This window comes from Parambassis ranga, chromosome 9 (genome assembly GCF_900634625.1).
Source record: "Parambassis ranga chromosome 9, fParRan2.1, whole genome shotgun sequence".
Lineage (NCBI taxonomy): Eukaryota > Metazoa > Chordata > Actinopteri > Ambassidae > Parambassis > Parambassis ranga.
In genome coordinates, this window is record NC_041030.1 from 10,814,246 (window position 1) to 10,837,166 (window position 22,921).

The 22,921-nt window shown below is 40.2% G+C and overlaps 1 protein-coding gene across 2 annotated transcripts in view; it reads right to left on the reverse strand.

Moving 5' to 3' along the window:
* The window catches only part of edil3a (EGF-like repeats and discoidin I-like domains 3a), a 90,907-nt gene that overhangs the window by 13,058 nt on the left and 54,928 nt on the right, over positions 1-22,921 (reverse strand). For both annotated transcript variants that reach the window (XM_028414094.1, XM_028414093.1), the window contains exons 5-8: positions 22,441-22,622; positions 15,553-15,708; positions 14,651-14,795; positions 14,084-14,268 (exon numbers count right to left, since the gene is read on the reverse strand). In XM_028414094.1, coding sequence (XP_028269895.1) covers positions 14,084-14,268; positions 14,651-14,795; positions 15,553-15,708; positions 22,441-22,622 — 668 coding nt within the window. The remainder of the gene's footprint in view (positions 1-14,083; positions 14,269-14,650; positions 14,796-15,552; positions 15,709-22,440; positions 22,623-22,921) is intronic.

Here is a 22,921-nt window from a genome sequence, read left to right on the forward strand (position 1 = left end):
GTGCTGACAACACTTTCTTGGTATGCATTATGTTGCACATTTTTTGCCCGAACAATGATTCAGCTTGAAAGATATCAGTGAAATCAGCAATAATTTTGACTAACCCCGTGATGATGAGGCAATAACTCGTTCATGAGGATGTTCTCATGTGTACTAAAGGGGAAGGACACATCTTTGTTACTATGAAGTGACCCAGGGAGTGAATGAAGAGAACATGCAGTGTGAATTATGTTCTGTTTTTATGTTCTGAAGGTCAAAACACACACAGAGACACACAGACACATTGCTGTATCACTCAACTAATCATCCCGTCAAATGGCCAGTTGTTATCAGTGACACAATAATGGCTAAATACAGCCTACTGTAGCAGACAGAAGGTCTGTTATCAACTATGATATGTGATAAACAGTCAGTGACTTCTTTAAGTGGTGCAAAGTTGTGCATGCAGACATGGTGGGAATCAGCACTATGTAACCACTATGTTATATTGTGTCTTTTAAGGTTAGCTTAATTACACCAAACCAACAATAGAGAGCATGATTAGAAGGTTTGTTGTCAGCACCTACAGGTGATTCTTATTGTTCCATAATTTCGGAGCAGGGGGCTAAATCCTATGTGGATGCTGTATTTCTTTTTCTTTTTTTTGCTGTGGGTCCATTGCTCATGCTCATATCAGACTCCTGATAAAAATATTTTTTTTTTGCACTTGTGTGAATGAATGTCTTTCAGCAATCCTCGAGAGCTTCTCCTCTCTTGCAGCTCCTTCAAGTTGCAGAACTGCTCTCTGGGTATTACCAGAGGCCTTCTTAAAAGCTGACACTCTGCTACATAAGCAGGCATAGATCTGGGTCCTGACACACATGTACACAAAGCTAGGAGTTAAGAGACTACAAAGCAAGTTCTCCACAAAGGCATTCAAGTGCTTCAGCTCGCCGGTCTCCATTTGTGAGCTGTTAAGCTAATGAAAGTAGGACAAAAGTTTGCGTGCAGAGTCTTAACAATGCTGTGGTTACAGGTGAGCAATTATGCAGAGGCTGCTGCTCAGTATGCTTCATTTGTTGTGAATACACTATTCATGAAATTTTTGCCTTTAAATGATTTCCATTTTTCACTGGGGTAGTGCTCATTGCTGTTTCTGAATGCAGATGTGGGAGCATTGTGCAATACGTTTCTGTGATGTATATAAATACCTATAAACAACAGCTCTGTTATAATGACAATAATGTCACAACAGCACCCCTGGATAGAAAGTAATGGTGGCAGGGGCTGCTTGGTTGTTTCGGAGGGCCATGACACGTCGCATTGTGCGGCTTTGATTATGCTCCAGTTGCAGAACATTGAGGTAATCTCGTTCTACCCAAGCAGTCAAGTCTGCCACCAAAACAAAGGCACGCTTGAAGGGGAACCTGTAATTGCTGTCACAGGTAGCGGTCAAAAAATACGACCGCCCCTAGCGACGCCGGCTCTCAACACTTTGATGGCCCAAACTGAATTAGGGAGCGAGATAAGCTTGTTAAAGCAAGCCCTCTACTCCAGCCCCCACCTTCTGTTCTTTCTCCCACCACACTCTCACAGCCCTGTTCCCTCCTCCAACAGCTTTTAACCCAGACAAACTAGCAGAGAGCGAAGTCTTTGCAGCAATCTCTGAACGCTTGTGGCATAGACGTTCCAAAGAAATGAAACACACAAGAATCAATTTTAGGATTTTGCTTGCTGTGTGTGGAGATTACAAAATAAGATTTATATAGCTTGAATCTAAGCTCTTAGATTTCTCCCTATGCAGCAACATCTCCAAAATAGGAGACAGTGTCAATTACTTTTTTTTGTACTTGTCTTTAAAGGCTGTGTGCGAAGGGGTGACGTTTGTGCACTTCTACCAGACAAACACTTATCTCTCTTGCTCATTAAGACAAGAGCTGGTGTGTAAATCTCTTGCCCCTATTTGAAGTGGGTTTGCCACTGCAGGATAAAGAGATTAATGCAGCAAGAGGCAGCTTTATAAGGAGTCGAATGAGGCCCAGTTTCCTATTTTATGAATACAGTGCCTACATAGCAACCTGCTAACATTCTCCCTCCAGCTGTGCTGATTTAACTGTATGTCATGAAGACTCATTTAATCTTCACAGCCTGAGGAAAGCGTGTGTGTCTGTGTGTGTGTGAGAGAGAGAGAAAGAGATGCATACATTCTGTATATTCACTGTGCAGAATTTAGAAGTGCATGCACACATCTCACAGAGCAATGATGTGGACAGCGTTATGGTCCATCAACCCCACAACAGGGCAGCTATCATTGCAGCTTAAAACTGTAGCGAGAGTATGAAAACACCACAGTTGAGTGCTCTGCTCTCCACAAGAAGTCTTCATAAACTTATGGCAGGTCTGTTTACTTTGGAGTCCTTTACAGTATAAACTTCATATAATCAAGCTGAGCATGAATTATATATCACCGTAAGACTCACAGTCATTATCATTCTAAGCCAGCACCTGGTAAAGGCTTCTCAGAAGATGAGATCAAATCATGTTGAATAGTGTTAAGTTCAGGTAAAAGTTACTCCGAGGAAATTAAACATGATTATATTATTATAACATAATATTATTATAACATCATTAAGAACGAGGAGCTCTGCTCCGCGTGCCAAGTGTAATGACAGTGAAATGTGCACGTTTCCATGCTGTATAGGCACAGAGGAGAGATCAGAGTCACTATCTGTCAACCGTCAATACGTTTAATTTATTTCTTTTAACTCCTTAGGGAATTGCAGCTTTTCTATCTTACTGTGGTTCTTGGGTGGGTGATGGCCTGATGGATGGAGAGAGCCCACGACAGGTGTGAAACACAGAGACATGAGATGTCTTTCTAAGGGTCACAGCAGACACATGAATGAATGTCAAAGTGTTATTGTCAGCTACAGTACAATAATGGTCCTGGTTGCATGAATATCAAATCTGCAATCTGTTTGAACACAGCGTTACATGACACAAGCCTATTTTATGCTGCTGCAAAGCTTCAGTGCTGTTCCCCTAAACTCATATAAAATCAAAGAAAGCATACCTAAAATGACTGAAAAATGAAGAACAGAAATCCCAGACAGACATATTATGTCTGACAGACTACACCACTTATCCTCTGTGTGCAAATAAATGCTGTGTAGGTCATGTTACCTTTCTGAGTTTACAAAGTGAGCTGTTTCTATAAGATGCTCTGAGTTTGATTAAGCTTTTAAAAAGACGTGTCTGTTTTTCTTGCTGTGTCTCAGTGATATGAAAGTGAAAAAATAAAAATTTAAATAAAGTGTAGTAATCACAGCAGCCACAATAAATCAGACTAACTCTTCGTTGCTGCGATGGTTTCCCTCTGTGACATCGCTTTTTCTGTGCTGAATGCTTGAGGGCAACTTTGGACTGTCTGCACACCTTCCTTTCACTGTGTGAGAGCTCAGCAGGCATTTATACCTTCTGACATCCAGCCACCCCATGTGGAAGCACCGGTCACAAAAGGTGGAAGAAAGGGTAGTCACTGTGTGCATGTGCATGTGTGTATGAGTTTCTGCAGCATGTGTGTCTCAGAAAAAGCCACACTGAAAATACAAAAAAATAAAACTAATGTTTTACATTTTTGCGCAACACTAACTTCATTTTTAATTGTGTTTGTTATTGTTCATTACTGTAGCAAACAACCAGCCAACAGCACCTTTTAAACTTAGTCTGTTGGACAAAGAACCCTAATGACTTATTAAAAAGTAAAATCTGTAGTGCTGATTAGAAAAAAAAAACACTTAAGAGCTAACAGCTCACTCTGGGCAATTCAAAGTAGTACACCTTCCAACCTTTAGGCAGCCTGTAGCATGAACAGAAGCTATTTTCAGATTAAACACACAAACGCACAAAATCAGCAACAACGCAGAGGTGCATGAATCTGTTGTGAGTAAATAACATAAAAGAGGGAGATATAACTCAGCTACAGATGATAGTTTGATTACATATCCCTGTCACCTACTGTGCTCACTGTAATTCATATCAGTTTATATCATATACAAAATAAATTCATTTTATATTCAGGATTTTAATATCCATATGCCACTATTGAGAACCTGTGTCATCACTAAAAATAAGACTTATTCTCTCTTCATGCAAACACAGACGCTCACACACACACACACACAGAACTCTCAATCAACTTTATTTTTCTATTCTCCCTTTTTCTTCTGCAGTACTGTGTGATTTATCATGCGTGCTGTTGTAGACTTTACATCGGCAGGCTCCACGCTTTAGTGCACATGCAGTCCAAGGTCTGTGCTTGAGATAAATAAAAGTCCTTTTTTTCTAATTTTCAGTGTGGCTTCTTTGAGACACACATGCTGCAGACACACACACACACAGTGACTATCCTTTCTCACACCTTTTGTGCCCGGTGTTTCCACACAGGTCGGCTGGATGTCAGAAGGTATAAATGCCTGCTGAGCACTCGCACATTGAAAGGAAGGTGTGCAGACAGTCCGAAGTTGCCCTCAAGCATTCAGCACAGAAAAAGCGATGTCACAGAGGGAAACCATCACAGCCTGGTCAGTGTGGCAGTGAACTTAAAATATTCCTCCTTTTTGGGAATTTGACTTTTATACAGAGTGCTAAATGCGGTTCAAATGTCTTCTGAAAGAAACGTTTTTCGTGTGGCATGTGCAGTCATGTCATGAGGATGGATGTCTTTGTCACAGATCACGGGGACTTGTTTTGGCAGCACATGAGAGTCAGCTGGTTGGGTAGTGAAAGCACATCTTACAGCCAAAATTCTTGGGGTATAAATGGAGTGACTCAGTCAAAATGGTAGCGAACACATATATCTGAATGCCAAACAGTTACACAGAACAAGGCATGAACATTGCTATGTATTAAGCATCCTCCCCCTTCCTCCCTCTTCACTCAGGTCTTCCTGCCAACACATTTCCATGAAGCAGTGTTGCATACAACTGAAATTAAATCATTTCTATCTTTTTTTTTTTTTTTTTACAGTATGCCTAATCCGTTTGAAGGAAAACCTCAACATAAATAAAACAATTCAGTCAAACAGCTTTATGCTAGCAGAGTAGCAGAGGATGGCAATGCCGGTTCCCAGAAGATGAATCCTGTTGACTCCTGGCTTCATTTCCTGGCTCCTGATCTCCCACCACCAGCAGATCATAATTTGAATTCATACTGTCAAATATCTCAGCATCCACTAGATAGATTGGCAGGAAATCATTCACAGCTCCCAGACCATGTATCATAATGCCTCTGATAGACCCCCAACTTTATTCAAGAAATTGTCATGATATTTGTGTGTGTGTGAAGACAAAGCATCAACTGTGCTAAAGACAGGGGCACGCTGTCCTTCTTTGACAAAATATGGTATAAGAAGTATAAGAAGAAGTGAATCTTTTTATCCACACTTTTTATCCCCAGACGTTACTGCTTGACTAATTATTAGCATAATAGCATTATCAGTAAAACCTTTGATTGTTTAAACATGTTATGCAGTATTGTTGAGGTTGTGCAACAAATGCATTAACTTTTTCCTAGGTGAAACTTACTCACATTTACCAGCCTGCAACATAAATACCTGCATGGTCAGGAGTTTGTGTTCGAAAGCTGTTTTTCTCCATTTATAATTTAACAGAATAACTGTAGTGTAGTGAAAGTGCATATTCAGACCATTAAACTATTATATAATTCCTATTCTTTTACTCCAAAACAAAGGCGGCCTTTCATCAAGCCCAGCACATTATAGCACAAACATTACAAACCTGAATAGGACTCTAATAGGCTACTCCAAGCACACAGCTATAAAACAGATGGAGCCTCGCTTCGGCATGTCAAGTTAAGTCTAAATGGTTGCAGGAACCGATGAGGGGAATTGGCCATGGCAAAAGGAACAGGAAGGAAATCAACCATGGTGGTCTGGATCATTTAGAGCTAGTGCAGCAAGGAGAACAGCATCTGTAGAACCAGCCAGATGCTTACCATGTCAGTTAGAGTGAAGTGAGGGAGTCGGATCTATATGCGTAAAAAATGACCTTGGCAGTGCACTAGTATGAGATTTGGGGAATTTCACACTCTGTTTAATGCTCACTGCGACTAGACATCTGATGGACGCATACAGATAACATCTAAAGTAGTCTGTCTTCATGTGGGATCTGGGCTGAAATCAAAGCTGTGATTCATGCTTTCAGAAGAAATATTAAGAAAGTGTAAATTGTGAAATGATTCAATGACTCACAGTATGGTATCTAACAATAGTAGGAATTTTGAGGTCCTGCAATAAGTGCTATGTGGCAGCTGCACTGACAGCTCGTCATACCTGACTCCCCTGTCCCATCGCTTCCTTCTCACGTGATATATGAAATATTCATATAAAATTCTCACACGTAACACAAATGGTGTTCACAAAATAATAATAATAATGTAAAAAATATATACAGGACTCCATAAGCAATGAAAAGACATCCAGATTATTTTTTGATATAAGTGGTCGTTGTGATATAATCTGATGTGCCATTTCATCTTAAATGGAACAGCCTTTTTTTCTCAGCTCTGGACGATTCTGAATTAATAATCTGACTGCAGGATGTAGCAGTGCTCCTTAAGTGCAGTCCATATACTCTCCTGGGTGGATAACATAAAGATGTCTGCTTTAAATGTATGGATGTGAGCGGAGGATAGCCTGCAAGCACGAGATGGCTGAGAGACATCCTGAAACCACAAGATACACACGCAGAGCACACTAGACCCAATCTGTGCCGCACTGATTTAAGATCAGGCGCCTTCATGTCTGACAATTCCTGCAGATTCCACGATTATAGCAGGCACCGGCGCAGACTCATGAATCAATCATACCAAGATAAAACAGATAAATGTATCCAACGTTAGTTGAGAGGCTGAGACGGGGACACGGGTAGGGAGAGGGAGATGAGGATCAGGAGCTGGTGTTGAAGGATAAGATGGCTTCCATGGATAATGAAAACAAAGCAGTTACATTACCAGACCTGTACATTTAGGGCTGTTGTTGGAGAGAAGGGAAAAAAAACACTCAATTGAATTAGAGAAGCAGATGGATTTACCATCCCTTCCGTAACTTCATTTGGAAACTAATTGAATAAGAATACTAGCTGCAGGGAAACTGAAGAAAATGGAGCAAAGAAGGAGCCATATTGGACGGGATTAAAATGAGCTTCTGACAATAATGCCTTAATGAAATTACATCAGGCATGTTTTCAAATTAGTGCAGATTCTTTCTAAAGATCTTCTTGAATTCTTGACTAATGTTCTCAAGATGATTGAATTAGCAATAGCTGTGGGGGACACATTTAAACAAACTAAAAGTACATGAAGCAGTCTTTGTAGCCTGTAGTTATATACTGTACACTGTATCAGACAGATCCTATAGACATGCATAGAAAGCTGATAATGACTCACAGCAGTCTCTCTGATTTCTGTCCCCCTTATTCCAAAATCTTGCCAAGCCTTATAATCATGCAGACACTGTTCATGGCTACATGGTGCAAATTTGATCTGGCATTTCTGAAGAAGAGCTGGCACATCTGCTAACGCTTGTGCTGGCACAGAGACCTGCAGTCACGGTCATCTGTTATCCTGGCTTTCAAGATCTGTATCAGCAGGCAGTGCCATCCCTCAGATATGTGCAACTTGGTGCTATTTACCCTGTAAACACTGTGAACGCTGCATTGAATAATTAATACTGTCAGGTAAATATAAACTCCTGTGAAGGTTGAAACAAGGCAACGATTTCTACATACACGTGTGGATGCAGCCAGTGTTCCTGCACTTCTGACTTTTTTTTTATTTTTCAGCACCGCATCTGCAGCTAAATGTGTTACTGTACGAGCTCACTGATTGCAACAGGATCCAATTGGAGATGTTGGCCCTGTAGCATTCTGTCTTTAATTAGTTCAGCAAGCGAACTTCGCTACAGGTGCTGTTCCTATTGATTCATTTTTGTGTGTAGCGTAGTAGGACAAACGAGAGGCTCCACGGCCTGTAAAATAAAGGAAACGATAAGAACTTTAAATAGTCCCATCCGCAGGAACAAGAGCATTTCAATCAGATCAATACAATGTGAGTAATAAAAATGCAGGATTACTTTCTGTTTGATGCCTGACATTTGGTATAAGGATTGTGTTCCCCTCTGAGAGGGATCAAGCCTGAAGGTCAAAGAAGATGAATTACCATTTAAAGTTAAGACAAAAAACATCACTGTACGTTTTCAGTGCAAGTAATTTGAACAAAATGGCAGTCTTCTGTTTGTGAAATAAAGACATGATCATTGCTATTCCAGATAGTGAGAATCCCTCATAAATCCTTTCATGGTACGGTGCCTTTACTCTCTCCGAGGCAGCTTTTCTGTTTTTAGAAAAGGACACACTTCATCATTGCTGCATAAACACTCAAGAAGAAATGGGAGTTTCAATGGGACAAATTAAAGCCATTCTCCTCTGTGGATGGATGAAACAAACACCCAGCTAATTCTATTGATTAAAAAAAAGAAATAGAGTTTGTTGTCAGCAGTGGTGTATTTGAGCTAGCGATTTGATTAGGGAAGCTGTGATCGGCAAAATTGGTGAAATGATAATACCCGGTTTGATTACATCAAACGCCTGCTCACGGGCACTGAGCAAGAATCAATCTTTGCATCACGTATTGTTCCTTCTAGCCTCTGCTCCACGTGGGACAATGCTCTTTGTGAAGTGTCAACATGTGCTGATGCATTAGGAAGCACTGGAAAACAGCAGGCACAATTCACTTCAGCAGCATATTAATTCACGCACTTTTAATTCATGAGAACATTTTGAATTACACTCTTAATTAAAACGTACTTTGAAATAATTAAAGGTTGATGAATACTTTTCAAGACAATTACAACAATTTGGAGAGAATGTGAAACACATGAGACAATACACGCTGAAACATTCACTCAAGCCCTAACGTACCTCAAATCATGCAACGTTCAGATGCTTCTATGTTAATTAATTAATTTTACACACAAGATAAAGGCAGCCAAACCTCACCAGCTGCAAGCTTCCAATCATCCATGTTTGTTTATAACGCTGAGTCAAACCTACAAAGCCAGGCATTGACCAAAAGACACAAATCCACTTCAGATCATTAAAAGCCAAATCAAGCGATTATAGGTTGCCATCGATCTAATGAAAAACTAATGAGACAAAACAAGCTTTGTGACTCACACGGATAAAGAGAGGAGGAGATGATGACCTAGTGCATCTGTGCAGTACAAGACTGATCATCCTAGTTACAATGTTGGGTTGTTTCCATCTGCAGTGCTGCTAGTACTGCACACAGCATAACACAACACTCACACATTCAGCCTGCTGGGAGTCTTCTCTGGTATGACCCCTGTTGGTCCTGTAGGTGCCGTAGCTTCAGTTTTAGAGCTATGGACCATGAATTAAATATATTCACATGCTTCAGATGAACAGTGTTTGGTGACTTGTCATATATTAATACTGCAATAAATGCTGTTTCGATGACCTTCAGGTATCCTTCAGACCTCTGTAGTGTAACTTGAGCATGCAAATCTTCAGCTGAGTGACAACTACCATGCCTTCCTGCTGGGCAGGTTAGTCCTCCTAGACTCGACTCTTTTAAAGTCTAAAAATAAATGACAAGGTGACAAGAGTTTAATCATCCTCCTGCTTTCCATGCTGGCAAAAGGTACTTCATACTGCAGGTCAGGACAGTTCTTTCAGGACATGCACCAGCAAAAACACCAACAACTATCCTTTGGCTTTTATCGCTACAGCTTTGAGGTCACACAGAAAGTCAGCATGTTTACAATGACTGACATGCATGTCAATCCTTTCTCATAAACGGAAGGACACCTACTCACAACGTGATGTGTCACATCACCCAGATGTGTTCTCCGTGACATTATTCGGGGTCAGATTATGAATCCCTCATCCTTCAGTGCTGTAGAATCGTGTTCTTTGTCAAAGCCAAAAAATCTAAATTCACTGGCTTAACTATCTCCACTTCATCATCTCAAGTGGCCATTCAGCACACAGACGGATTTAGCCAAAGTCAGAAAACAAATGGCTGGAACCCAGTTCTGTCACACAGCTGCAGTGTTGTCTGAGGATTGCCAGCTTCTGCCACCACAAACCACACTTCTGCAGCAGCCCCATTTAGTGTTCTTACATCTGAGTTATATCATCAACCAGGCTGTGTGTGTGAAACTAACATATAGTGATTAATTCTGACCATCATGGACAGTAGAAAATCAATCATATTATCAATGAAGAAATGTAAACTAGTGCTAGACAGGTAATAAAACTAGCCGGAGCTTGTTGAGGGCTCCTCCAGTGATACCACAGCTGTGTCTGTGACAGGTCACTTTACTTATGTCTCTTCACTTTGTTTCCCCCTGTCTTTGTTTATAGGCCCCCGCTGTGATTTCTCCTTGGTGCTGGGTGTTCCAGCAGAGACACTTTTCCCACATGTAGGTACTTCAAGTGCTGCTATTTACCTCATGAACATCTGCCTATGCAAACCTCTACTGATTATGTGTGCTCTGTTGTGCAGTGGTTACATTTACTTACACTTCTGTGATCCTGTGAATGTAATGCATTCAAAAAGAAAACATCAGTTGGAATCCGTCCAATCCTATATAAAAATTACCTATCAGCTTTTATTTTAGTAACAAGAAGTTTGCTGGTATTCATTATAGAAACCATAGAAATTTAGAATTTGTGTCTAACAATTTATGATAATGCTGTTTGTACTGTATGCTTGAGCTGACAAGAATAAATAACCTGTTTGTCAAAAATTATGTAAAAGCTTGTATTATATTGCAGCATTAAGCCAGGGTTTAGGTAATTTGCAATGATAATGCTGAATTTCAGATTAGCATCATCAATGCAGCATTTGCATTGGGGTTACAGTGGTTCTTTCAGTGCATTAGCTCACTCTGCATCATCAAAGACAGAGGTGATTACCAGGGTGCCACAGCCACACACCACACATATTTATCACTTTAAGGAGATAATTGGGTGTGAAAACCTTGGAGACAGTGGAAAACAAATGAATCACCAGAAAGGGATAACATTCATAGCTCGTTTCGTAACCTTTGCAGGCTACATATAAATTTAACAAATTGCAAATTAACTTGTGCAGTTTGAACTTTCAATGTCGACAAAAGGCCATGTCTACACAACAAAACGGGATAATTAGGATATTCACTAGTCTTTATTGTAAGATATGTCTCCATGTTACTATGTTATGACTACTTGACAGTGAACTTAGTAAGGTAAACTGTGATTCCAAAATAATGGAAAATCCAGAAATAAGGTTTCGCTCCATGTGAAATATTTATGAAATGCAGCTTTTAATGCAAACGAACTGACCCCAGACACTTTAATCAAAGAAAGTTGTGCCTATTCTGCTGTTTTCACAGTAAAGACAAGGCAGGAAAATCATCAACATTCAAAACACAAGTGAGATGGGCTTCTTAGATCATTGAATGCTGCAAACCTGTAGCTGTTTAGAATCAATGATTTAGATTTAGAATCAGGGGGAGGTTACTCGGATATAGGGCTCTCAAAGTTAACATAATTATGTGTAAATGTAAATAAGGAGGTAAATTAAAAAGTCTTCATCTTTATTTCACACCAGTGGGATACCAACTAGGTGGAAACTGCTGCCTGCTGTAACTTGAGATGCCATTCAGAATTCAACATCATGACTCAGGAAAGTGTACACCTGCCAAGTAATTTGTTGATGACAGCAGAATTAAGAGATGCTGTACTAGAATAAGAGACATGATGTCTCCATTCTAAGCTTGTTTGTCCAAGATTTGTTTGTCGGAGGCATGTTTGCCATAATCCACCACACAAAAAGCCCTTCATAGTCAGGAACAGGAACACTGTGAAACTGAAAAGTAGCTTCTGTCTTGCCAGCAATTTCTCTTTGCTATGTGGACAAGTTAATGTGCATAATTAACTAATCAGCTTATGCCAGCTGGAACAGTTGGCAGCTCAGTCTGACAGCTTCAGCTCCTCTCTTGAAAACATCTTGATAGATTCTGGTTCAGTCTCCCTCTGTGTAATTTTATCTCCTCTTGGTGTTTTTGTTTTAATTTACAGTGTCTGGAGTGTTAACTCTGCCGTCTATAGGCAACATTAACCTTCTTGGAGTTATCTGCTACCTGATTCTCAAATTTGATTGACATTGTGTTTTTTGGATTAATAACACCGCTGATCTATTAAGAGCTACATGAGAAAACCAAGACAATATGGCATGGTAACTAACAGGAGAGTGCTTTTCCACTTAACTGAACGTCAGCAGCCTACAGTGGCAGGAGCTTTGGTGGTCATGATTTTTCTTTGATGACGTGGGCCACTGTATAGAGGTCCAACTTCTAAAACAGAAAGGGATCAATATGCACTGTGGCTGCTGGATAGTGTGTAAATGTTGGTAGGAGGTAAAGTTGAATTAGATGTGGTCTAAAACTGCCGCCTTCTGCTAAAAATCATAAAGTAAACTGTTGACTGCGGTTTGATATTCAAAGAACATCCACCTGATGTATCACATAATCCTTATTGTATTATTTGGTGTCTCCACAGATATACCATGGCCTCCACTCTACAAGGAGCAGTTGATTAATAGGAATACTTATTTAATCATTAAAGTTGATTAATGCCATTAGTCTGTAAGGTTTAAAGTCCCTCAGTAATGGCCAGTGAGAATCAATTATTTTCCATACCAACCAGTGAAAAGAAGGCACTGATTGAATGCATATAAGATAAGGACTAAACATATAGAAGAACTGTTGTATTAATATACTGTATGTGTGAGACTATACACTATATGGTATGTAACACCAAACCAAAGCCTCCTTTTCAGAAGCCAGATATGTATATGTCTGCTTGGCACAGAGATGCTTCTAGTGGAAACCATTGATTTTTCTCACTCCATCTGTATGGCATCTCCCCTTTCCTGCCGGCACAGCATGTAATATGAGACCGCAAGTTTTCCTTTACCCACAGCAATCAATTTTGCTTAGATGAGCTCCCTGGCATGGATGGAGCCTGCCTAAGCACCTGTCTCCTCCGACACACAGCGACTGCATGCCGTCATCCTCTGGAAAAAAAAGCTTTCAGCATAATAAAAACATGTCTGAATCAAGTCCCGGCCAATCTAATAACGGCCAGATGAAGTCAGTATGACTACAAAGCGCTAACTGTGTCACTGCTAGGCAGGCGGTATTCACGGCACGAGTGAAAGAGAAAGGCCAAGAAATCACTCTGATCTTCAATTCCTTGAGAAGATGATCCACATCACCATCTCTTCTATGCTATCAGTTTTACAGTTTGAAGTAAGATATGGTTTCTTAGTCTAAAAGCAAAGAGCATTTACTGCCTTTTATTTTAAAAAAGAGCCAAAGAAATCCAATATATGAGGCCATATCTGAGGGCATATTGGGCATGATTGAGCCTGACTGATATATATCTTTAGCTCCCTCAGCCACCATCAATCTCACATATTGTTAAGCAGAAAGACTGGGAGGTAAACGTTCACTTAGAGACGTGCCTGGTCCCTTTCAGGAGACATGTTCAGCCATCAGTTACTGTAATGAAAACAAATAGATTGCCTGGTTTCATAGAGATAGAATGCCTGGACTGCAGCCAAAGATAACAGGGCTAAACTCTTCCAAGAGAAGCAGTGTGGGTGTTGGATTCAAAAAGACTGGCATGAAAATAAACACAAATGACTACCTATTACTGACTGTTTCTAAGCACTGAGAGCTAGCTGAGGTAGGATTTTAAGATATCGTTTCATTCGCAACTGACACTGCACCCATCAATGAAGTCTTTTCCTATGAAATATAATTGAATTCATTGGCATGCATTACCATGTACACAGCATCAATTATTATGCCAGGGAGGTAAGAGCTAATCCTTCAGCAGACTGAAAGCCAGCTATCTGCGAAAACCTGTCTGTCTGTTGTTCATTTCACTGCTGATATATTGATTTATCTCTACAGTAGCTCCGACAGATAACAACTCAGATCGTATCTTACCTGTAGCCACTGTGATTGGTCACTGTGTCCAGCTGTCCAAGCATTGACTTTGCCCTGTTTGTCCAAACGGGCCTTTCCAGGCTCCCAAGTGAACATGTCCATGTTGAGTGTTCGGAAGATGCTGGAGGCCGTGACCTGATAGTCCTGGACGTGGCCTGACTTCATTCCAAGAGGCTCAGAACAGCCTTGTAACAAGGAAAATAAATAACTATGTATAACTAGGGTTGGGGCATCCTTCAGTTTTTGACAGTTTTTGACACAGTTTTGACACTTTGACACAAGTACAACATTAAGAAAGGCTTAGGAAATCTCCCCTAGTAAGACTTCCTAATGCTGCCTTGTGAGATTGCCAATACCCAATCAGATCCCAGAAGGCTAAGGTGAACGAAAACCTGATTTTTACATGTTTACATAATAAGACATTTTGTTACAATACACTTACAATTTAGGTGATCAAGAAGAATACGTTTTTACGTGGAAACCACCTACTAATACTACCTGCACTAACAATGACAATGATTAGTGCAGGATTATGATCAGTCTATGCAATTGGATGAGAACGCTCACCTGTTAGCTCACAACCGAGCAGCTCCATTCGTAAGGTACAGTGCCTCCTGCAGACTTGGGGGTAAATGCGCACATACTGGGCTTCAATGGGAGGAGTGAAGGAGTTCGCTGATGGAGCATTGTTATCGACATTCCCTCTGAAAATCTGGGGATGAAATAAGAGTAGATCGGTGGCAGTGAGGATGGTGAAAGAAATCAGTTTGCACTAATGTGTCTAGTGTGCTGTCTTCTTCATACTCAACAAGTTGCTGTCATTCAAGGTCAATGAGCTAGAATTAAAGACAGTAAAAGACATTCTTGCACCATTTGATCCAGTAAATCATAAGAAGATTGGTGTGTTTTGAATTAGTGCTCAATTACATTGTTGTACCTTCCATAGTGTTACTCCAGATGACCTGCCATAAACGGATTTCAATGGAAGATATACACAGAAATATAAACATTCTTGCTTTGTGTCTGGTTTTAACTGATAAGGCTCATAAAAAATTGAGATCACATAACAATCCAGCCCAGACTTACATTGTTGTGTATAATAAATTTGATAAGGAGTTTGGAGGTCTGGGTCTTTCAGAGCACGGCCAAACAGAGGACAGCTGTGGTTTGCTGTCATGGATGATAGAATGCTGTGTGGCCTATTTGGTGGCTGTTCATCCCCAAATAGTATAAAAATTCAATCTAGAAGTCATAAAAGTGGAGGGGGGTAAGGGGCAGCAGGATGGGCCCGGTGTGTGTGAGCTAATTAAAAAGCCATCTCATCATGTCCTCCACCCTGCCCTTGACTGTGTGCACAGTCTCTAGTTGCTGTGTGTGCACGTGTACAAGTGTGTATCTTAGTCTGTGCGTTTCATAGTATGAAGCAGTGGGTGACAGTGGATGTGCAGGACTGTGTCTACGTGTCTCACCATATCCTCATCTTTGCCCTTGACTTTGTACGTTCTCCAGGCCTTCCCATCATCACTGTAGGCCACTTTGTAAGACTTGACGTACTCCGGGCTGCCGATACGCTTTGCACCCTGGGTAATTAGGCCCGTGACCCTCATTCTCCTTTGCAGGTTTATCTGTGGGGATAAAAGTAAAATTGTGAAATGATTGCTTTCTTTTCTTTAAATACCGGAACCATGTGTGTCTGTGCAAAAGCAGTGTGAGGATGCACGCCATAGGAATCACTTCACCCCCTTTGTATCTCTTCTGTCAGGACCATCCATCTTATTCAGTAAGTCTGTGACCACATGGAACATTTAATCAATCCTCACGCTCCACATCCAGTCTGTCCACCCTGTGCAAACTGTCAATATGGCGCCAATGTAAAGCAGCTGGGTGAGCCAAGAGGAAAAGACGGAGCAAAGAACGAGGGGAAATGATGAATGGTTTCCATGGATCCTGCACACAAAGCAGGGTCATTACGTACACAGCCGAGTAAGATCTGTCACTGACAGGTGGTTCTGACAGAGTATACTTGTGCAAAGTTGTAGTTTTCCTCTCACAAAATAAAAAAAATGTGTGTGATGAGACAGGATGTCTCCCAAAGGTCATTTCATTTTAGGAGAGATGATGTTCCTGATAATATATCATGATATAGCTTTAAGCTTTGATATTCTTTCAATTATTAACAGATTGACAGGAGTCTTAACCTAACACACTCACTCTAGTGGATCCTTCCTCAGTTCTCATGTTCTAAAAAAAACGTCAAAATCCTCCCTCCAATAATAAGACTGCATCAGGTTTGAGAGACTTGAGTAATATTACACATGCCACATTCATGTTTTTTTACCCTCTGCCTTCTGTCTGTCATTGCTGCTTGACTACAAAAGTGTCACCCACCCTGTAATTCTGGTGAACTTATGTATAAAAATGAGACAGCTGATGACAGCTTCACGACAGCTCGCTTCATTGTGACAAAATGAAGAAGCCCGTGGTGACTAAGGAGCAGCACTGTGCCTGGTTACTCATACATGGTACTCACAGGCATGCATACTGTACTGTCTAATTGTATAATTGTATTAATAATATTGATTAAAGCATTAAAGGTTAGACAAGAGAACACACTGGGTAATTTCATCATTATAGTACTATGACCTTAGCCAGTCTGTGACAAATAGGATGATGCAAATAAAAAGAGATGAAAATTATTTATGAATCATTTTGGCACTACTGCTTTCGTTTCTAAAATAATAATAATAAAAAAAATGGCTCATCTACCTTACCCTTTGTCAAATATGAAAGCACAGCTGTGTAGTCTTCCAGAGCTCAACAACAGACGGGCAGCTATAATACAGTTTTGAGTAAGTATAAAGCAAAGGACCATTAACCTGTGACGACCAAGCCAGTGGAGTAAAACACAATGTGAATTACTCTTATGAACTGATCTAGTTTTGGATAACTCAATGCTACAGCTATTGTCACTTTTTAATTTTTAAATGCCTTCCACAACAACAAAACACAGACACAGGCTCATATTTTAGTTTATGTTTGCAAAGCTGAAGTGTATTTCTGCCTGAACATAAAACATTTTAAAGCCACTTCAGAAAAAAAGGAACATCACTGACAGTGTGACCACATTCAGGATGGTATTCTGGGGGCTTGAGCTCATTTTCCAGTGCAAAAATGGTAGCATTATTAAATATTGGAGAGCAACAGCTTAAACAGACAGAGTCTGCTAAGTTTTTATTAATGAAAAAACTCTGAGATACTAGAGCTCTGATTATATATAACACAGGAACAAAGCTGCTTATGTTCACAGCAACTTTCTCTAAACTGTCAAAAAAGAATGAATGTAATATAATATAATAATGTTGATTTCCCCCCTTTTAATTTCCATTTGTAAAGACAAGATTCAATCACACGTCTTTTTCTGCATGCTCAATCCAACATCTCCCGTTAATTATACATAAGGACCTCTCTCAGAGTCTGAGAGCTGCAGTGACCCACTCTTTCTCATTCACTGCATTTCTTCACTCTTCTGTGTTTTCTCCACAGAGATAGATACTTCTCACACTAATTAGAAGACCTGTCACTAAAAGGCCACTGCTGGGGTAATTGGGGTGATTCTTCACATTTTTAATGACCACTCAGAAAAGCACCTCTGTCACTTCTGTGCTAATAGTGATGCATTTCTTCTGTTTGTGTGAGCATTGCTGGAAGCCCCCTCTCTTATATGTGTCATTTTGAAGGGGGGGGGGGGGTGCAGATTGAACTACATGGTATAAAATACACCAAAAGAAACAAAAGCACAAATAGCAGGTGTGTTAGTTTGACTCCAGAAAAGGCAGCCTTTCTCTGATATGTACCATATATTTGCCCCATCTGTGGTTACATCTGAGTGGTAATGACACTGAATGGCATGATATTTCTCACAATCCACCCCATGTATAGACATTCTGCCTCAGTTTGGGTTATAGCTTGCACCAGAAGAAGCTAATAAAGCTAATATGTCAGCTCCTGTCATCTCACTATGCCCTAAATCACCCTACAGTATTTGCATTATCCAGGGTACTAGCAGATATAAATAAATAAATAAACTGCTCAGTCCAACTGCAGTTACATTTGCAGGTGTATATGTGTTTTTTTTTCCAGTGGAATGCCACCCTGCCTGGACATTTTGACAACAGCTAACTTAGCTAGCTAATTCCTTCAGCATTCAGCTGGTCTGTCCTATAGCTATGCAGAGCACAGGTGTGAATGCACACTGGGTTGCAGTGAAAAATGTGTTGAATATTATGCAGACTGAGTGCAGATGTGTTTCCGAGATCATCTGGCAAGTTAGGTAACATCAGGCAGAGAAACAAAAAGTACAGGATTATGAATTATATGCATTGTCCTTTTAAATGAAGGGGAAAAACAACAGAACATGATAATGCTGGGAGCTTCACAGAAAAAGAATATAGTGGGTAAGATTTTGTCACAGATCTTTACTATGTGCAGAAAAAATACACACACACACAAAAGATGTGTACTGAAGCTTGGTTTAAAGTTAACTTGAGTGCAGAAGACAAAGTTTGGGATGAACTTTTACCCTTTCACATTTTTTGTTTACCTTCTGCATGAGTTTCTAGTCTCATTTGGTGAGACTCATCCTGCTTTCCCTATAGCTCAGCATGTTCAGCAAGTAACAACATGTAACATCTTGACTCTGACTAGTCTGCTAGATCATTTTAAAGCATATTTTCTTTAAACATTGGATATGACCAAATCCCCATCGGTCCTTTAAGATCACACGATTCTATTAGCATCAGAACACTGAAAAATTTTGAGCTTGCAACAGGGCTCTTTAATCACAGTAGGGAACGACAGAAGCTGAGCTAACAGGCAGATTTGATGTCTGCTTTCAGTTTGGCTTGCATGAATGTTTTCAGCCAGATTTACAGCCCAGTGCCATAAAAAACATAGAAATATCAAAAGCAAATGTGAGTGATGCATAATGACTAAAGCTGAAACAATTAGTCAATGAAAGGCAGCATTTCATTATTCCTTGACATCTCAAAGAAAGAACAGGAAGCTGAATAACAGAAAAAACAATACTGACAGCATAATGACTAACCATATAAACTTTGATTCCCTTTTTACAGGTTTACTTATGCCATGTCACTGAGAGGCAGTTAAACAATGAAGAAAATCAAACTTTATTATCACATACATTTACACCGCTAATTGTTACGCATCGCACTAACATGCAGGGCCACTCACACACATACAGAAGTCAAGAGCGTATAATACAGAATACACTTGTGATGATTACACACTGACATCAAAACTGTGAAGGAAATTGCTGCAGTATTGTAACAATTATACTGTCCTTGAAACTACCTATGAGCCCTTGGGCATTGTTGTGTAATGGATGCATGTGAGCACATACCACAGCCTGATCTCTATCAATGTCATTATGAGCAAAACTAAAAGGGTTTTTTCCCCCTCATTTTTGTCTTCTTTATGTGATTGGTATGTAAGGTAACAGAGGAAGCGGCCTAATAGAGAGCGGCCTTTGAATATCCACTTGAGTAAAAATAATATGACAGTGTCACAACCCTGCAATGACACAAAAGCATGTTTTCATTATGTTTGGTTATAGTAAATGATTTTTAATGACATGAAAAAAAAGATCCTGGACCCAAACACCACTGACATTATATGGCAGGACAGCCACCACACAGCCGTGAAACACTGATGAATTACTCACAGTGCACATCAGGTTATTGGTCACGGTGCTAACAGTGCTGCAGTACCTACAAAAAAATCTAAGAGTTTGTTTTTGTGTGACATGAGTGACATTTAGTGCAAAGACACCCTGCAAAAAATGCAAAACATCCAAGTGTTTGTGTCCAAAAAGCTTTATTCAATTACCGCCACACAGTCATGCTGTGATTATAAAATAAACTGGAGTAAAAAGGCCTTTGTAAGGGTCACATTTAAACTGCTGCAGACTGGAGAATGTTTTAATAACTAAGGTTACACTGGAATGAAAAGACTCCCCTGACAGAAACACCATGTAAAGTCTACATATCCTGTTTTACAAGATGACCACATGTGCCAAAAAATGTGAACACACTGAGAGAGAAGGGCCTCTGAACATTATGTCGTTAACGCCCATTAAAATATGTACAGACCCTCTTAGCCTTAGGAAGTGATTTGTATTGTTTCTTTCTTGCAACACAGTCGGCCGAAGCCATATTTCGCTGATATTGGTGAGACCGGCAGCATATTTCCCTTGAGTGTTCAAATGCAATTTTATGTGCGAGCTAGATGTGGCGAGGCTGTGGAAAACTCGCATTCTTACACTACACAGATGTGTGCACAGTGGCGAGCCTGCCTGCACGCACACAAGCCCAAATAAACACAAACACATATTCTCCTGTCGCATGCACGCTTTGTCTGAAGCTCTGTAATGTATTATTCAATGTATGTTGCTCCATGTTTTTTATGATTGCTTCATTTGTTGAGGTTTAGGAGTGGGGGAAGAGCTGAAACTGGCTGACATCCAAAGTGCCAGAGCAAACCTTACAAATAGCCAGACAAATCTCAAACCCATCCTGATAGGTTTGTCATCTGTCAGTATAACCTGTTTTGCATGACAGACATGCAAACAGTCACGCCGCATCACTCTGCACAACAAAACGACACCACCGACTCCTTAGCATAATCCCAAAGCACTGCCATGACTGTACACCTCTGTACTCGCGTCCCAATTATCTGGGCCCTCTGTAGAAACACACAGTGCCTACAGCATCCTGCGCAGCATCCCACGTGGCATCATTAAAGTCAAACAAGATGCCTGAATGTTTTATGGCCCGTTCTCCTCACCTTCCCCATGTGCCCGGCTTCTTTTCTCTCACTCATGTCAGCTGTTTCTTTGACCCCCCCTTCTTCTTCTTTTTCTTTTTTTTTTAACAAATCCATTTTTGCCCTGTCTTACTATTCTCTGGTTGTTACATACAGCATTCACTTTCTCCATCACGCCGTCACAGTGAGGTTTGTTTTTCTATTATACTTTGTTCACGGTTCACTGTTTGTGCATCATGTGTCTGACAGCAACGTGCTTCAGCGTTAGCTGTCTGTCATCACAACAGTGATTCCTCAGTAAGAGGGATGTAACCAAGCTGAAAAAAACATGTATGTAATAGTGAATTAAGTAGCTAATAACTATATCTAATTGCATTTTAATATGAAATACTGTACAGTCTGTGGTGTGAGACTGGGAAATGTCAGTGTTTTATATGATACTGCTGTCTGCAAATGCTTCAGCACCACTGACACTGTCTTATGATAGGAATTTAAAGCAATGAGTTATAAAACACTGGTGCAGACAAGTTGAGGATTGGCAACTGGCTCTTTTCTATTTGATATTTTTATGCCAAAGTAAACATGTGAATGTGAGAATGGAGCTGAAGGATGGATGGATGCCCATGTGACAACAACTTGTCAATCCCCAAAGCACCCTCATAAAAACACTGCTTTTGGCACCACAAGTTAATCTGACATTTTTTTTGCAACCTGTGGAATTATCTTATTACTGGTCATTAAAAAAAGAATGCATGTTCCCCTGCACTGGCTCTCCAGAGGCTTTGTCCACTATTTTTTGTAAGTCTATAGCTAATCTATCATATTGATCTTTCTCGGCACAGACAGTGAAGAAAGTTTAACAAAGTGTAAGAGAAGAGTTCCAAGCTGTGCCACAAACATGGAACTTCTTTTTATTACACATGTTTGTGGTAGTTTGTAAGGCCTGAGGTACAAACAAATGGAAAAAAGGCAGTATATCATTCTGCTTAACCCTAAATGTAAAATAAACTTTAACTCCCTACTGTAGAATTTATAAACACTTAACAAACAGAAATAATCAGTGCCTGAAATCTTTACAATACTGTGCACTATAGCTTTGTTGCTATGGAACTTTGCAAAAGTCAAATTATGACTGAATACAGTGCCAGTGCAGTTATTGATTGTGGGCATGTCATAACTAAATGTCAAAACAAGAGATGGCACAGCTGAGTAAATGGGGGAAAAAGTCAGAACAATGTAAGACACATCAGTCCCTAGCTGAGCTGATGGTGTTCCTCACACTTGAATACATCTGCATCTGTTCCACCCTCTAGCTTGTCCCTTTTATTACCTAGATTAATTTTGCAGTAACTACAATTAACTGACAAATTAAACGTGTTGCATTTTCACAGAATCAACAATATCTAAAAAATGTAAATGTAAGTAGCTTAAAAATATAAAGTATAATTAAGATTGTGCCTGTGTATTAGTGCCTGGCCTGGCTTTGTCTTGTCGTCAGCGCTATGACTGTGCTTTACCTGGATCCACGGCCATCTGTCATTTTCGGCAGCAGTCCAGGCATTGACCAGGCCCTTCTTGTTGAGGCGCGCAAAGTACGGATACCACTTCTGCAGGCCGAAGAGAGCACGGTGGGTGGAGGAGGCGGTTATCTGCTGGTTGGAGATTATTCCGCCCTCCATGCCCAGTGGTCCAGAGCATTCTGAGTGAAGAGAGGCAGAAAGAGATAGATGTTTTTAACACTGTGTGCAGCTCAGTCTATGGAAGGTATACTGTAATATTCACTGTACCTGTTATTGTCAAACAGGGTAAATAAAGCTGAAGACTTTAGTTGTTTCTTTTGATTTTGTTCTATTAGAGCCTTCTCATCATAGTTATGTTCACTTTAGCTCTATTCTGCTTTCCTTTTAATGCTCCTTTGATTCCTAACAAGAACACTTTAATGTTTCTAATATTGCAGAAGTGTTTAAAGCCGCTACTCTCAACATGAGGACTCCTTGC